We start from the raw sequence: 17,516 nt of genomic DNA, 5'->3' as shown, positions 1-17,516 counted from the left end.
TACCATTTAGATTCCTACTCAATTATCAGTTAATTAAGACTTGTTCTGTAGTCTAAAATTGAACATTGAATTGATGATTGTTACATAAGCAGCTTAAAACAAGAACGAAGACCACTTAGGCCATGGACTCAGCAAGTCAACTCGACCGAGTCATGCATATTGTTCATTGAGTATTATATGTATTATTAACTTCTTCATTGTTTAATTTCTTTTAATTGATTTTCTTAAATATTACATACATGTGAACCAAATATGTACGCTCTCTCAAGCACTAGCTGCAGTGAGCGTAATTAAACTTCAATCGTCTAGTAGTACCTACTTCAAGATTTGTTTACCAAAAGCTCACCCAACAAAACAGCGACTATTAATTTCTTCATCTAATTTGAAAGAAAATAAAGCAAATAGTTACTAAAATTTGTTTCACATTCAGATTAATTTAAAAATGAAACTTGTATTTAGTCGTCACTTGAAATGAAATAATTTTAATTTGCTAGTGTAGAGTCGTCCAAGTGATGTTAGATAGTATGATGGTTTATTTTCTTTGGACGGTGATGAGGCAGGCAGTTGAGTAATAATATATGCTTGACTTGACTCAACGAGTATGTACGAGTTGACGGTGACGCTTCTTTGCTTCTTTCTTTGTTCTTTGCTATTGCTATTTCAACTCATGAACACCAACCTCGAAAGACAGTTTCAACTCATGAATCGGGATTCCACACGATACGTTATCACTAACCTTGTGTAATACAAATACGTAAATTGAAAAAGCTTTTAAGTTACTAACACTTTCAAATAAAATTAGGTCATCTCATGCGTGTTAACACCAATTAATTTTGAAATAAGTTTTAATATTTTATATATTAATATATACCTATATTTGAGTCATGAGAACTCTTATACTTTATTTAAGTGCGGGAATGCTAACACACCATCTCATTTATTAAAGTACGAGGAACCCATGTATATATAAATGGTTAACATAATAATGAAAATATAACTTCGTCCCATAATTTATAATAATTCTGACAAGAGGAATCAAGATTTGATGAGGGCCATAATAAAGAAATCCTAAACTTAACTAGGCTGTAACATAACATAATAAAACTCAGCTGGCAGTAAATGAGGACCATAATGAAGAATACTGAACAAATGTGGGTTATAACGGGACAAGCATATATTTTAGGGTGCCAAACATAATATATGCAAAGAGGTTGGTAAAATTGCAGTTGAGTCCCCCATGTTTCCTTATTTGTAGTTTCACTTCCGCATGGTCTTACTTTTGAGTCGAGCTCCTCACACTCTTTTAGAACTCTTATCAAACCCCACTCATTATATGTATTGCCTTACCTTTATTAAGATTACGAAAAAGGACAAAACATTGCAATAGGCTTAATTAAATTTTAAACTTACGTACGTAACCATAAAAAGTATGTACAAGATTAATTCCATTATAACCTACGTAACTCATATGTTACTTAATTAATAAACTGATTAGCAGCCATTCTTCTTCTAAGAGATCCTGAGAATGAAATTTTATGTGATCAGTGATTGCGGAATCAATTTTAAATTCAGTAGATGTGCCTATCGGTTGAGCTGGTTTTCAAGATTAAATAAATTATTGTGCAGCCTCACTTTGTTAACCGAAAAGAACTTAAATGTTTTTAAATTGGGAAATTAACAAACAATACCAAATTAAATCTATGAACATTTCAAAGACCCAATTAGTGTTCAATGCTTTAAATTATGGAAAATTAATTAATATATTTCATCGTGACTTCATCGTGACTTCAATTATTTTCATCATCGTCATCACGGAAACTGACTGATTGTGGGCAAGATTTGAAAATCTGACTAACATATATAATAGGTCGCCTAAACAACTACCCATTATTGAACTAAAAGAAGAAAATGAACATTGATGCATCCAAAGATCGATACGACTTCTTCAAGATGAGATCATCAAATTTTCATTGCATTAATTATTTGACAAAAGCAACCAATTGTTTATTAAATCTATTATGATAACGACGCTGTAATTCTAATCACCGTATTATAAGATGGCCGATCATCTTATATTTATTGAAGAAATTAATCAAGTTCTTTCAGTTGATAACATATCCCAGCTAGAACTATAGTCCCAAGGCTTAGGCATTAATTTCCAATTGGTTCTCAAAATATTTGTTACATCCAAAATGTGTTTTTTTTTTGTGTCTGAACCACGAGGTGGTCATGAGTGGGCTCCAACTGTGAGAGACATCTCTAAGCCCGTACCACAACCCAGACTAATCTCCGCTCGCACCGGGTCGGTTCGTAAAGGGTAAAGTGCTGGCCAAAGTATGTGATTTTTTTTTTTTTACAAAGCATTCTTTTAGTTTTTCTTTAGCCTTCAAAAGTGTTCGTTAAACACTCAAATTTTCAAAAGCGTTCATTTAATTACGAGTATATATGTAATACAATACCGTTTGGAACAATATGCCCTACACTCTTTTTTAATTTTCATTAGACCCCTAAATCTTTAGTTGCTAGGATATCGAGTTTAAAGTCCTATTTGAGAAGGATAAGAATGTAAAATTAGGGAGGGAGAGTCAACAATGAAAACTTTCAAAATTAGAGATTTTTAACAATAAGAGAATGAGAGTACCATATATCAGAGTCACAAAGACAATATTACACTGTAGTCATTCTCTTAATATAATTACCATAATAAATAACTATATATGGACCGATACGATGGAGAAGGCAAACTCTTGGACAGTAGATGCTAATTAATTTCGTAGCCTACAATTGTTGACAAATTAATAATCTTATTTAATCCTACACGTATATTTATAATCCATAGACGCTCGTAAAAAGGTAAAATATGTTTAAGGTGATGCATGCAAAGGCTTGTATGATATCTTTAAGGTGACATCATCAGAGTTTCATCACCATCATTCGACAAAATTAATGCTTGGTCCGCAAGAAAAATAATTTACTAATTAATTAATTTTTTTAAGCTAAGAAAATTGGTAAAACTCAGTAAATTTTTTTGAAAACCACTCAAGAAGAGTGAATTAATTAAACTGCCTCATCATAAATATATAATAATAAAGAAGTTTAGGGATAAAGGAGAACGAAGAAGTGATTTCTAGTAAGAACATTAAAAGGGCACACTATCATACAACTCTTTTGAGAAGCCCAACCCTCAAAATTAGTTTTATGTATTTAGCAAAACATCAAAAATAGGAAAAACTAAACCATTTTTACAAATTTGGAAAATGCTCTGCTAATAACAAAATTATTTATATATAGAAATGACCTAATTAAACTATTTTGCAGCCATATAAGTTTCCGCCATGGCACGCAGTTTAGACGTGTTGATCACAAAGGAAACAACAATAATTGTGGGCTCATATTTTCAACATCATACATGTGAAAGGCAAAAAAGGCCAATGGAGAAGAAAACACAAAAACAAACTCGATAATACAAAGCTTGAAATCACGTTTGTGAATCAAAGACTAAGTGGTTAAGTTAAATTTCCAAATTATTCATCTTTATCGTGTGATTATTAAACTCCGCGTAGATGTGATTGAAAATTAAAAGTAGTTAAAAAGCTTCCCAGAAGTCAAAAGTTGTATATCTTTTACACAAATTTTGTAAGGGGAACAATGGTTACCCCGACGGGTAATCCTAAAATGATCATCAACCCGTTCGAAAACAATTTCTATTTTTCAAAATTTTTTCTTGGTTGGAGGCCCATTGGGTGAGTGTATCGCCCCTCAATTTTCAAACATGTTCATTTAACTACAATTATAACTCTGTTTAGTTGCAGAATACACATACATAAACTTTGGCTGAAAATGAAATGGCGAGTGTTATCAATTTGAGTGCAATTGAAAGAATAATTGAACAAGAGAGCCAAGTGCGTCAAGAATGAAAGCCATATCTGATGATCTCATCTTAAAGATGCTTGCTTATAGTTGCCTTTGCATGCATCAACATTTAATTTTCAATATTAACATTATACCTCTATTAGGACCTAATACAATTGTCTATTCAATTATTTATCCTCACGATGTAATTAAACTATGTGATTGAGAGTTGTTAGAAAGTTGGCTTTTACCATTATAACTGTACAATTGTTGCTTTTTCGAAATTAGTTTGTGTAGTTTTATGGACCGACTATGGATAAAGTTTGTGAAAATAAAATTTTGCATGCTGATCGTTATCAGTTTGGTTTAATGACTTATCAGTACTGATCATGACTTTTTACACAGAACCACGTGCCCCGTCGCCATCATCATCAATTGTTGATTTCAATATGAATGAAATCCGTTAGCTAGCTAAGTCGATTATAAATCTCCAATTAATTTTATGATGATTACAAGCGAGTTGGGTTTATATCTTAATTAAGCATCTCTATATGGATATATACAGGGAGGAATAATCTGATCGGCAAGTCATATGTTAAAACACAAACACTTGAATTATCACTATTTGAAAGCCATTCTATAGCTCAACAACTCACATCATATGTAACAAAAATTTGAAAAAAAAAGATTAAATTAATTCCATGAAATTCGTTGAACGTATATAAAGATTACAAATGGAAATTCAAACAGAAACAATCATTGGATATATTCCTAATATGATCAACTGCATGCGACTACTTGATTCTGATTTTTAATGATAATAATTTATTTACATTTTGTTAATATTAATTGGCTGCTCAGAGTTCACACTTCACATGATGGAGCAGCAAGGGGTCTCAGCAGGGAAGGGCTGCTGCGGCACCTCGGGCTCTATTGCCGGCTGATTTCGACCATCGAGAATATCAAGCTTCATCGTCTCTACGTACCCAATTTTCCTTCTAAGCATGTTTGCAAGAGCAACCTCATCAATATCTCCTATTACTTCCATGTGTCTCAAGTCATCCCCTTTCATCGCCACCGATAGCAAACCTTTATTTCAATTTGTACACTTAATGTTACAATAATTCTATCGTTATTTACTCAGTATTTAGGGGCGGATCTACAAACTTGATTCATGGTGGCAATACCATAATACAAATAATAATAATTTATAAAATTACCCTAAAATCAATTTTCGAGTGGGATCAATTGCCCCCAAACCCTTGAATATAGAACTATCCCTACCCGTATCAACATATATAAGTCGAGACAATGATCATATTCTTTTTTTTTAAAAAAAAAAAACTTGGACAACTAAGTGGAAACTTAAATTAAAAAATATATTTGAAAGTAACATCCAAACAAATGGGGCACAAAAGGGCCCAATCCGTCAATAGAAAAAATTAAAATTGCATCAAAAGTATGAATAGAGAAAGAGTAAGATTATTTAAATCCACCAAACTACTCACTACACTCATTTACTAAACAAACAAACTCTTAAATTTTAAAGTTTTAAATTTTACTCAACAAATCTACCTAAATGTCCAATATACTCTTACTGAACCCAACTATTATAATAATATGGTTTTACTAATTAAACCCATTAAATTTATTTAAAAACCTTAAATAAATGATTAGATTTATTAAATTGAAAACTAAAATATTACACAGAACACAAATAATACTCCCAATTATATATTTTGGAGGAAAAATTCCAAGTGAAGTAAGGAAAGCCAAAGCAAAACGGCTGGAGCAGCTAATAATGGTAAAAGTGAGAGCCCTTTGTCAAGTGGTACCACTACTTGATTTTGAGAATAAGTGATAATTATACCGCATTTTTAACTTGGAAATGCTATTGAAAGCGGTTGATGCCAGGAAAATGACTAGACGTCTGCCTAAAAAAACTTTGGTACTGATAGAAATAAAATCCAATATCCAGTATATCGATCTGAAAAGAGTCTCCGTTAGCTCCTTCAATTGATTCTTCCTTTGTCTTCTCTGACTCCATGGAGGTTTAATTTTTGTGAGAAGCCAAGGGAACTAAAGAATATCAATATAGGGTTTATGAAAAATAACATAAAGTTGAATGTAAAAATGGATTAAAAGAGTGAATTTTTTAAAACTATATTTTGTGTCTAAAATTATAATTTATTAATGAATATTTTTATAATTACAATTTATTTTTAAAGATTGGTTTAATAAGTAGTTTGGTGATTTCTTAGAGAAAATTAAAAATCAACTAAACAATATAGTATGGGTCTGCAAGACAAACCAATATTAAATTTAAGAAACGGTACAACAAGCTACTATGAAATATGAATAATCAATTGCATTCTGTTGATTACCTGGAAAGCCAGCTATGATCTTGAAGGCCTTTGTGCGACACTTTGGGCTATGCATGTTGTCCAATCTATACAAAATCTTTTTCTGCAGTGAGAAAAAAAATATGCAGTAAGAAGAAAAATACATAACTAAAGCAACTTCAATTCGTTTCAGCACGTAAAATAATCAGCACGGAATAATATTTTTTGAAAAGCAAAGGCTAGTTCATTTATTCTTGAATACAAAATTAAATTGCGCGTTGAAAATACATACCCTCATGGTTCAGCGTAACTTGAAGGAGATGATTTGCCCAAAATCAAAAGACAATATACCAAATGATAACTGCTTGTTTCTTCAGAGAATTATGGAGCCGAGGTAGAACTCTTCCTCCTATTTGTATAATTGAGTGGCCTTGTTGGGAATGTGAGTTTGACGTGATATTATTGAGAAAATATATAATTGTAGGTTAAATTAAATTTGGTTATTGTGTTCATATTTTTAATTTTCAAAAAAGGGAAAGGCAATGCAAATTGTTAATAGACAAATATAGTAATGCATGTGAAAAAAAGAATCCGTAGCACGAGCTTGTTTCTGTATTGGTCTGTGAATTACTGGTGTTTTATGTAAGCTCTGCGTGAACTAGAAGCACAAAAAATTCCAAATTTGTTCATGTAAAACCAGTGTCATTATATGTGCATAATTATTTTTTCCAAGGTAGATTAGTGGAGGCAACATTTGGACGAAAAAATGAAATGGTAAAATGACGATGGTCGGTGTGATCAAACGCATTGATAAAATGTACAACAATTAAGTGTATGCTTCATAAATCATAAGGATACTAACAAATCACAATTAAATAGCATATTAATTATTATGTATGAACGAATAAATCCAAAGTAGCATATCTTACTTTAAAAACCAGTAAAAAATATTGGCTTCCTATTAAAATGTTCTTATAAAGTGGACTCTCATTGAATTTTGGACCACCTTGTGATCTGAAATACACTTAACTAGATATATACAGTTTGATTAGTTTATAATTAATTAACATGGGACTAGTATTAGATGGTGTCATCAAGCGGTAGAATTCTTTCTATTGTTATTGATCATAAGTGCCATGAATTAGTTACTTTTGATTATCTTAGCAAATGATCATATTCTGCAAAGTCTTCACCTCTACACCTATATACATGGAAATGATGCCTATATTTATCGAACCGAAACTCGTTCACATGTAAACAAAACCTTAAAAAGGAATTTTATGGGAATGTGAACTTGGACGAAATTATCATTTGCTCCTGTGAAGCTTATGAATGTAAATATTTCTAAATTTTCATCAATTGATCATGTTTGCTATTGCCCAGTGGACCTTGCAGATTAAGCAATCAAGCCAAATCAAGAGACCTAATTATATCTGATAAAACTCTTATACTTTTATAAATACTACATACTGCCAAAACAAATTTACAGTTTTAAGAGCAACATCACAATACACATAATGTCTAATTAAAGTTGAAGGCAACCCCTTCTACTTCATCAATTTTTTTTAAAAAATATTATCTTCAATACAACCAAATCTGAGTTAGTAAAGTTGAAGGCAACCCCTTCTACTTCATCAATTTTTTAAAAATATTATCTACAATACAACCAAATCTGACTTAGTAAAAATTTAGCTTAATATTCTAAAGCCCAAATTAAACTCTATAAATTTACCATCAAAGCTTAACATTCTAAGCTCGAATTGAATTGAAAGTACATAATTGAATCTTAGTATAAGAAATTAGTCCTACAATTATTGAGAAGACTCGAACCCTCCACTTTAGAGTCAAGAAAGAAGGTGCAAACCAAACTAACCAAGAGGTTGTTGGCAAATAGTTATCGATTGATCATGTTTGTTAATACGCACAACTATAAGCAATTCAAATTCAAATCAAATATTCTCGAATGTATATGATCATCAAACACTTTCATATAAATTAGAGAGTAGAACACTTAGATTCCTATTATTTTTCACTTTTACCTCTTAGTTTTCTAATTTTTGTAATTATCCATTGCATCCCCTATGTCAAAATTCTAACTGGACAAAAGCATTTTTTTAGGTTCTTTCACTATGATAATTAACCTAATTGTCAGTCCAATATTATATATTTGTCGAAACTCAAAAGGTAGGAAGAATTTGGTGTATATATCTCAAAATGTCGCATTTATCTTTCAATAAATTAGGAACACAAGTTAGTCAGAAATATTGGGGACCTTAATGCCATTCTCCCCCTTTAGTATTGCTGAAATTTTCAGAACAATATCACACAATGTATAGAAGAAATTTCTAATTAAATCTCATGGACAAGCAGCAGCAATACTGAAACAGCAAACAGATACTCTCTCTGTGTGGGTTTGAGTCGAAATTTTCACATGAATTGTTTACGATCATGTTCAAAAAATGATAAATTTCAAAAGAAAATAAAAAAACAATCAGAGACGACTATGAAGAGAGGAATAAATCAACAAAAAACATCTCATGCAAATGTTGTTCTCATTCGTCATCGATGTAAGTTTTTTAATTCGTCGACCCACACATACAAGCATATATATGTGAGGAGAAATTATTAACGGAAATTAAAATATATCTATACTAGGACCTAACACAATTGTTCGTCTTTGGTTGGCTCTTATTTTCGACGTGGCAGCTCTCTCGTTTTAATTTTCTTCATAACGGACCATACTGTATGATTTTGGCAGTCCGATCCTTTTTCCTCACAAAAGAACAAATTGCAATCGGGTCTTCACCTTCTAATATCATCACAATCCCTTGCACTTGCTCTTTTATCTGCACCGATTTCACTCCTATATATATAATCATTACAATCAATAAAAATTCCAAAGTGGAAAACATCTGCATGTTTTAAAATATAATTTTGCTGTTATTATTTTTTGTAATTACCTAAGAATTTAGTAGGTATTTTCACCGTCAAGTCCTCAGTAGCGGTAATTTGCTATTGAACATTCATAGTCGACTGCCTTTTGTTTTGGGTAGAAGTAATGTAAAGGAGCAAGATTTGCAGATGAAAGTTGCGTTTTTTTTAACTACATCGTATCATGTATTTGTATAGGAGAGTTGACAACTAACCAAAAGAAATCAAAGAAAATCCTCCAATTATTTTGGGCAAATCTCTGTAACTATGGTACATGCACTCTAATTAAGGGCATTTTTGTTTATTACTCTTGTGAACACGTGACAATTAAATAGGTGGCCGTGTGACGCAATCTTGGGCATCGATTTTTTCCGTTTTCAGTTAATTAAAATAGGAAGAGTAACCAAAACAAGGGTTGACATTGATGACATGCTTAATTATTTAGAATATCAACTTTTAATGGTGATGTAATAAGGCATATTGTATTATTAATATGTGGGTAAATTTCGTTCAACCCCCATTTAAATCGACATTATTACATTAATCCCAAACTTTCAAAAGAATCATTACAGAAACCCCATTTTATCTCACGTTATTAGCATATTCTCTTAATTCCTCTAACACAAGTGTAATTTAGTCAACTGAAAATACATTAATGAAAGACAAGTAAAACTCTTAAACCTATATTAGAATTCTAAGTGGTTAATTATATATATATGTTCTAGTCCAGAATTTTAAAGTACGGAAAGGTCCGAAAAAACTTTAAAACCGTATGGTTTTAAAGGCTTACAGTCCGTAAATGGTTGAACATGTTAAGGTGATTCAATATGAATAAAACATTAAGAAAAAGGGTTATGACACAGTACAATTATCGATCGATCAATTTATATCAACCCAAATACAAAATCATTGTATTGCATTCGCATGATCTAATCGTGTCTTGACTCATATTGCCACCTCTAACCTTATATAATGATTCTAGAAACAAATCAACAATATGAATTTTAGCTAAATCAATATTAAAAGGGAAAAGATTCTTAATTAAGTGCAATAAAAATAATGAAAATAAGGCAATCTATGCCATCTGAGGTAGAAAAATTAACTGCATTACCACACTCCGACGCTCAAATTGGTGGTTGGAGGTTGAAAAAGACCTCAACCCATAGGTCTTATGTGTGTATTTGTGATGAGACTAAGAATGTGTGAGTGTGAGAGCTTATGAGAGAGATAAAACTTTTTTTGCCTTTTATAGTATAGTATGGGTACCTTACCACGTGTCACATTTCTATTGGAGATTTTTTATTGTCTTTCCTGAAATTCTCACATCCTTTTATCATTAAGGCGGTTTTCTAGCCATTAGGAACATGCTTGGGGAGCAAGGAAACGATTTTTGGCGGGCACGGCCGTTTAGTGCACATGGCGTACACTGTAGGTGGTCCAAGGTTCTTTTTGCAGAGGTTGTCTAATTTTTAAAGCCATCTGTCTCTCTTTTTCTGAAAGAATATATTTAATTTGATTTCATCAAATCAAATATTCCATTTTGGGTGTTGAGACTGCACTTGTGATGGTCATTTTTTCGACATTTTTTTTAATTCTTTGATTTTACTAGGGCATACCTCGCGCATCAGTTTATCTAGAGAGTATCCTCGTAATTCCCTATATCAACATGTGGCGCTCTATTTTAATTCTTTTATTTATCCCAAAACAATAAACTTCCTGCAAAAATTTATAATAATTACGACAAGGGGAAGAATTAAGATTTTGGTTTGATAAGGGTCTTAATAAAGAAATCCTAAATCTGACCAGGCTATAACATGAAATAATAAAACTCAGATGGCCAACAATGAGGACCATAAAGAAGAATATGAGGACCCTGTTCTTTTTGAAACCCGGGGGTTTGTAGTTCACTTCACATCATCACGTGGCCTTACCATTGAGTTGAGCTCCTCTTACCTTTACAAAACACTTATCAAACCCCGCTTGTAATATTAATAGCTTACCATAGAAAAGGGCAAAACATTATAATAGATTTAATTGAATTTTAAACATCAAAAGTGTGTAGAAGTATAAATTTTTTTCATTGTAAAACTAATTTTGTAAAGTCCAAGTAGATTTTTTTTTTAAAAAAAGATATTATCATTTTATCACTTTACTTTTGTTAATATATAACTTTATCATTAGAGTTTTCAGAAATTTTTTAATTTAATATTTTAATTTTTATCATTTTACAATAAAATCGTAAAAATAATAGAATTTTAAACAAAATTTATTGTAAAAATTTATTTTATCCCTAAATTCTTTAAATACTATTTAATCCTCTAAAATAAAAAAATTACTTATATATAGAGAGATAATGCTTTTAACAATTGATTAATTTATATATAAAATAATCAACTGATAAAATTAAAAATATTGTAATATTTTTGGTTTAATATTTGAAGTTCCTGAAATACCCCTATGACATTAGTAATTTCCTAATAGATAATAGTTTAGTGGTAAAATGGTAAAAACTGAAATATTAAATGATTATTAAAAAATTAATTATTAGATGGCAAAATTATAGAAAATTTTAATGATAAATAATATTTCAAAAACAATGAGATGATAAAATAATAATATCCCTTTTCAAAATTTTTTTTGAAGGTTCCGTGGCAATGACTTATGCCCTTTCAAATTATAACTTTCATCAACTTTAAGGGTGGTGATATTTCCAACCCTAGAATTCTGTGAATCCACCCCATTCCTAGAAAATAATTATAAAAAATTCATATTAATTTTAAAAATTTTAATTAAAGAATAATTCTAAGGAATTAATCAATTAAATCTATCTTAAATTCTAAATTTATTTTTTGTGACTTAGATTTTATATTATATTTGACTAGTAAGATTGCTTTATCCTAAAATTAAATTGACTAGTTCACCCTTAAAAGTAAAAGTGCCAAAAAAATTTTAATTGCAACATTTTTTTATTTTATATAAAGTACATTGTTTTTAAATTTTCAATGCTACTTTATTAGTATGATTATTAATCTTTAATTAAACTAACATAATGTCTTTATGAGCCAATAGTTATATAAATTATCAGGTTGCAAATTTATGTCATTTGCATGTAAAATATAGAAAATTATTAGACTTCATTTAAAAAATTATATTACAAGTCATAAAATTAAGTACCTAAAGTATTAGATATAAGAGCACCTTTTTTTTTGGGTAATTGGGTCATTTTATATCATAAAGGTAAAATAATTAAATAAAACTTATATTAAAGCAACCTTAATAGTAAAAAAGAAAAAGTAAGAAAAAATATAAGAATGATTTAGTTGATTAATTATACAAATATTTTTGTTGATTTGTATTTATTAGAAATAATATGAATTTATTGTAAATATTTTATAAAAGTGGGATAGATTTACACAAACAATGGGGTAGGATAGTTTTTTGTTTCGTGGTGTAAGTTTTCTTTGCTAGAAAAATAAATTTCTCTTGTATTTGATACATTTTTGCGGAATAAAATAAAATCAAGAGAAAGATCCAGTGGTGTAATACTGTTGGAGGATTAACAATTAAAACACACAAAAAACACACTATTTTATTTCTTCAACAATACTCCTCACCAATTACAACTCTTATTTTTCACTCTCTACACCTTAGAGATTTTGCTGCTTCACTTGATGTTTAAACCAAAGGGGAGAAGGGGTATTTATACATGAAACAAACTAATCACAACTATTCATTTATTCAACTAATAAATACATCCTCACCATCCATTAAAACCTACCACTCACCTACTTCACCAACCACACCTAACACACCTAACACAAATAATTCAAACCTCACCAACCATACCTACTCATGGAACCTTCCATGAGTTGGGCTTGATTTATTCATCTTGGATTAAGTTTATGATCCAACACCTCCCCTTAAACTTGATCCTGTGACACCAAGCAAACTTCTGAATCTTACAAAGTCTTCTTGTTTGAGTGGTTTAGTGAAGATATCAGCTGCTTGATCTTGTGATTTTACATACTTGATTTGCACTTCTTTTCTTGCAATACACTCTCTTATGAAATGATAGCGAGTGTCTATGTGTTTACTTCGATCATGAAAGACTGGATTCTTGGATAGGGCAATTGTTGATTTGTTATCAACACAAATCTCAGTTGGCTCTTCTTGTGCCAAACTCAACTCCTTTAGCAAATTTCTGAGCCAAATTGCATGACAAACACTTGATGTGGCAGCTACATATTCAGCTTCACAGGTGGATAGCGTGACAATTGGTTGCTTCTTTGACATCCATGTGAAAGCAGTATCTCCCATGAAGAACACAAATCCCGTGGTGCTCTTTCGATCATCTACATCTCCACCCCAATCACTATCGCTATATCCAACAAGCTTGTAGTCATTAGAAAATGAGTATAGCAAGCCGAAATTAGTTGTACCTTTGATGTAGCGAAGGATTCTTTTTGCAGCTTTAAAATGGGTGGTCTTTGGATTCTCCATGTATCGGCTCACAAGTCCAACAGCATAAAGGATATCTGGTCTTGTGCATGTCAAATAACGTAGGCTTCCAACCAAACTTTTAAAGAATGTTGGATCTATATCTTCGCCTTCATCATGTTTGGATAACTTGACTCCGCATTCCACTGGCGTGCTTATAGGCTTACAATCATTCATCTTGAACTTCTTGAGAATCTCCTCTGCATAGCTTTCTTGGGAGATAAATATGCCTTCTTTCTTTTGCTTGACTTCAATGCCGAGGTAATATGCCATCAGTCCGATGTCAGTCATCTCGAACTCTTTGATCATCACTCTCTTGAACTCTTCAAACAAGCTTGGATTACTTTCAGTGAAGATGAGATCATCCACATACAGGCACACAATCAAAATATCTCCATATTTTTCTTTGACGTAGAGAGCATGTTCATATGGGCATTTGGTGAAGCATTTCTCTTGAAAATACTTGTCAATTCTGCTATTCCATGCCCTTGGTGCTTGCTTTAACCCATAAAGAGCTTTCTTCAATCTCAAAACTTTGTCCTCGTGTCCTTTCACCACATAGCCTAATGGTTGTTCGATGTAAACTTCTTCTTCAAGGAATCCATTCAAGAAAGCAGACTTCACATCCATTTGAAAAATCTTCCATTTGTTCTGAGCAGTCAAAGAAATAATAAGTCTAATAGTTTCAAGTCGAGCTACAGGAGTAAATACCTCGTCGTAGTCTAGGCCAGCCTTTTGACTATAGCTTTTTGCAACTAGCCTTGCTTTGTGCCTTTCAATTTCTCCCTTCGCATTTCTTTTTGTTTTATACACCCATTTGACACCGATCGCCTTGTGACCTTTTGGAAAAGTAGTAAGCTCCCAAGTATCATTCTTCACAATGGCTTTGATTTCTTCATCCATTGCAATTCTCCACTTCTCATCTAGTGCAGCTTCTTGGAAGTTGACTGGCTCACAATCAGTAAAGAGGCAAAAGAGAGTGAGATTATCATGTCTCTCAGTTACCTCATAGAGATCTTGAAGACTCCTTGTACGTTCTTCGGTTCTTTCATTTAAGAAAGACGGCGGTGAATCTCCGCATGTGGTTGGTGCTGGTGAGATATGTGGAGTGGCAGGCTCTTATTGTTCGTCTACTTGTTTTACCTGTGTATGATCATCTTCTTCAATGGGAAATAAGTTGAAGTCATCCACACTAGAGCCAAAATCTTATTCTCCTTCTTCATCAAAAATTACATCTCGACTGATCACGATCTTTTCGTTGTTTGGATTGTAAAGCTTGTATCCTTTGGAGTTGTTGTCGTAGCCGATGAAGATGAACTGCTCACTTTTGTCATCCAGCTTGGCTCTACTTTCTTCTGGTACATGTACATGGGCAATGCTTCTGAAAACTCTTAGATGGGTGATGCCAGGTTTTCTTCCACTCTAAGCTTCTTGTGGCGTCTTGCCCCACACGCTTCTTGTTGGAGATCGATTGGATAAGTAGATTGCACATGCAACTGCTTCAGCCCAAAATTCTTTAGGTAGCCTCTTACTCTTAAGCATGCTTTTTGCCATGTCGAGAATGGTTCTGTTCTTCCTTTCTGCAACACCATTTTGTTGGGGGGATCTTGGAACTGTCAAAGGGCGTCGAATTCCATTTGCTTCACAAAACTCTAAAAATTCTTTGGAAGTGAACTCTCCACCTCGATCAGATCTCATGGCTTTAATCTGGTATCCACTTTTTTTTTCAACTGCAGCTTTAAACTTCTTGAAAGCTTCAAAGACTTCTGATTTTTGCTTCAAAAAATACACCCAAGTTTTTCTTGAAAAATCATCTATAAAAAGAAGGAAGTAGTTAGTTTTACCAAGGGAGTTTGGCTTGAATGGACCGCACACATCAGTATGAATGAGCTCGAGTGGCTTCTGAGCTCTTGAGTTTGACTCCTTTGGAAAGCTCTTTCTGAACTGCTTGCCAAGTAAACATCCTTCACAAAGTTGATCAGGGTGATTGATGTATGGTAAGCCTTTCACCATGTTCTTCTTAGATATTAGCTCCAGTCCTCCAAAGTTGAGATGCCCATATCGAAGATGCCAAGTCCAGGATTGATCTTTGTGACAGGCTTTGAGACATTTTGCAATATCATTTTGAATATTTAAAGGAAACATTCTATTATTTGACATTCTCACTTTTGTAATTAGATTTCCTTTGTCATCTCTTAGAAAAAGACTATAATCTTTTAAGTGAATATCATAGCCCTTTTCTAAAAGTTGACCTAAACAAAGAATGTTGCTTTTCATATTGGGCACATAGTAAACATTCAAAATTATTTGGTGGCTACCATCTTTTGCACGAAAAAAAATGTTACCTCTACCCTTCACTGGTACTTTTGAATCATCTCCAAAAGCGACACTGCCATTCACAAATTCACTTAGTTGCACGAACATGCTTCTGTTTCCACTCATATGATTGCTAGCACCTGTGTCAAGATACCATGTATTTTCTTGACCTCCACTTGTGTCATTGCGTGCTAGTAAAAGTGTGCCATCTTTACCATTTTTCTCTTCAGCATAGTTCACTCTCTCTTTAATTTTGGTGCTTGGAGCTCTGCATTCTGAAGCATAATGCCCAAACTTTTGACAATTATAGCACTGTACTTGGGATTTGTCATACCTTGATCTTGAATTACCTCTGCCTCGTCCTCTGGTTGAGCTTTCTCCTTTGGCATAATTGGAGTTGTTGTTGTTGAAATTCCAACCTCGTCCATGACCACGACCTCTACCTCGTCCTCGTCCTCGACCTCTACCTCGGACATAGTGCCTTCTCTCGTTGTCGGAGCTTTCTTCTCTTTTCTTTGGATTAACTTCCATCTTGAGAAGTTGTTCTTCGATTCCTTGCTTCTTTTTTTGTTTTTCTTCATAGGCTTGCAACCTTCCTTGAAGTTGCTCGATCGTCATATCCTCCAGATCTCTTGTTTCTTCAATTGTCACAACAATATGATCAAACTTCGAGTCTACTGATCGAAGTATCTTTTCAATGATCCTTACCTCTTTTAACTCCTCGCCATTTCTTTTTAATTCATTGGAAACGGTCACAACTCGAGTAAAGTAGTCAGAAATTGACTCCGACGCCTTCATGTGTAAGGACTCAAATTCTCCTCGTAATGTTTGGAGACAAACCTTCTTAACTTGCTCCGCTCCTTTGTAAGAGGTCTCTAGTTTCTCCCATGCTTCTTTTGAGGAGGTTGTACCAGCAATCTTTTCAAAAGCATATTCATCTAATGATTGAAAGATGAGATACTTTGCTTTATTCTCTTTCTTCTTCAAGTCTTTTAAATTTTCCTTCTGCGCCGCAGTTAAAGTGGCTTCATTTTCTGGCACAATAAAACCTTTCTCCACGACATCCTATACGTCATGTGCACCCAATAGAGCCTTCATTTTAATACTCCAATTGTCAAACTTACTTCCTTTTAATTGTGGAACTTGAAATGACATCATACCACCGTTTGCCATAACTCACAAATTGAGTGAGAATTTGGAGACTCTGAATGCACAGATCGATCCGGCACGTCGAAAAACCTGGGGAAGGACTCGAGTCAACTTTCGGTCAACGGTCAACGGTCAACACTGGTCAACGGTCAACGTCGGTCAACGGTCAACACCGGCTTGGTAGTCTCGGTTCAGTCCGGATTGGTTCAGCTCGAGTTGGCTCGGTTCGACTTGATTCGGTTCAGCTTGGCTCGGCTTGGTTCAGTTCGGCTCAGCTTGGTTCAACTCAGTGAGTCAACTTAGCTTCAGGACAGAAAACTTCCGGCGGCAAGTGTGGGCGCGTCCAGTCTCGGATCGCGATGATGTTTGCGGCGTCACGTTCCTCTCGTCGAGATCTTCGATTTGATATGCTATATGACTATATATAGC

The 17,516-nt window shown here is 33.1% G+C and overlaps 2 protein-coding genes across 2 annotated transcripts; both read right to left on the bottom strand.

The window, feature by feature from the left end:
* Positions 1-4,723: 4,723 nt before the first annotated feature.
* On the bottom strand, positions 4,724-6,553 carry LOC112101004 (heavy metal-associated isoprenylated plant protein 47-like). The gene is made up of 3 exons (XM_024190896.1): positions 6,487-6,553; positions 6,237-6,318; positions 4,724-4,941 (listed from the first exon to the last, which is right to left on the bottom strand). Exons 1-3 carry the CDS (start codon positions 6,490-6,492, stop codon positions 4,724-4,726), a joined length of 306 nt encoding a protein of 101 aa, XP_024046664.1. The 5' UTR covers positions 6,493-6,553.
* A 9,096-nt stretch (positions 6,554-15,649) lies between these two features.
* Positions 15,650-17,111, bottom strand: LOC112101003. The gene is made up of 4 exons (XM_024190895.1): positions 17,082-17,111; positions 15,968-17,003; positions 15,789-15,874; positions 15,650-15,721 (listed from the first exon to the last, which is right to left on the bottom strand). Exons 1-4 carry the CDS (start codon positions 17,109-17,111, stop codon positions 15,650-15,652), a joined length of 1,224 nt encoding a protein of 407 aa, XP_024046663.1.
* Between the last annotated feature and the right edge of the window lie 405 nt (positions 17,112-17,516).

Source organism: Citrus clementina, unplaced genomic scaffold (genome assembly GCF_000493195.1).
Source record: "Citrus clementina cultivar Clemenules unplaced genomic scaffold, Citrus_clementina_v1.0 scaffold_2, whole genome shotgun sequence".
In the NCBI taxonomy this organism is placed as follows: Eukaryota; Viridiplantae; Streptophyta; class Magnoliopsida; order Sapindales; family Rutaceae; genus Citrus; species Citrus x clementina.
The sequence above is the reverse complement of the archived record's forward strand: the minus strand, read 5'-3'. Positions and strand labels throughout refer to the sequence as shown.

What these genes read in the sequence shown, in the direction of transcription:
- LOC112101004 (XM_024190896.1), bottom strand. An exon ending in GATCATAGCTGGCTTTCCAG is followed by an intron (nt 4,942 to 6,236) that starts GTAATCAACAGA and finishes ATTGAAATAAAG; the next exon opens with GTTTGCTATCGGTGGCGATG.
- LOC112101003 (XM_024190895.1), bottom strand. Translation starts at nt 17,111, where the DNA reads ATGGCAAACGGTGGTATGATGTCATTTCAA. An exon ending in GTGGTATGATGTCATTTCAA is followed by an intron (nt 17,004 to 17,081) that starts GTTCCACAATTA and finishes CATGACGTATAG; the next exon opens with GATGTCGTGGAGAAAGGTTT. An exon ending in AAGGAAATCTAATTACAAAA is followed by an intron (nt 15,722 to 15,788) that starts GTGAGAATGTCA and finishes AATGTCTCAAAG; the next exon opens with CCTGTCACAAAGATCAATCC.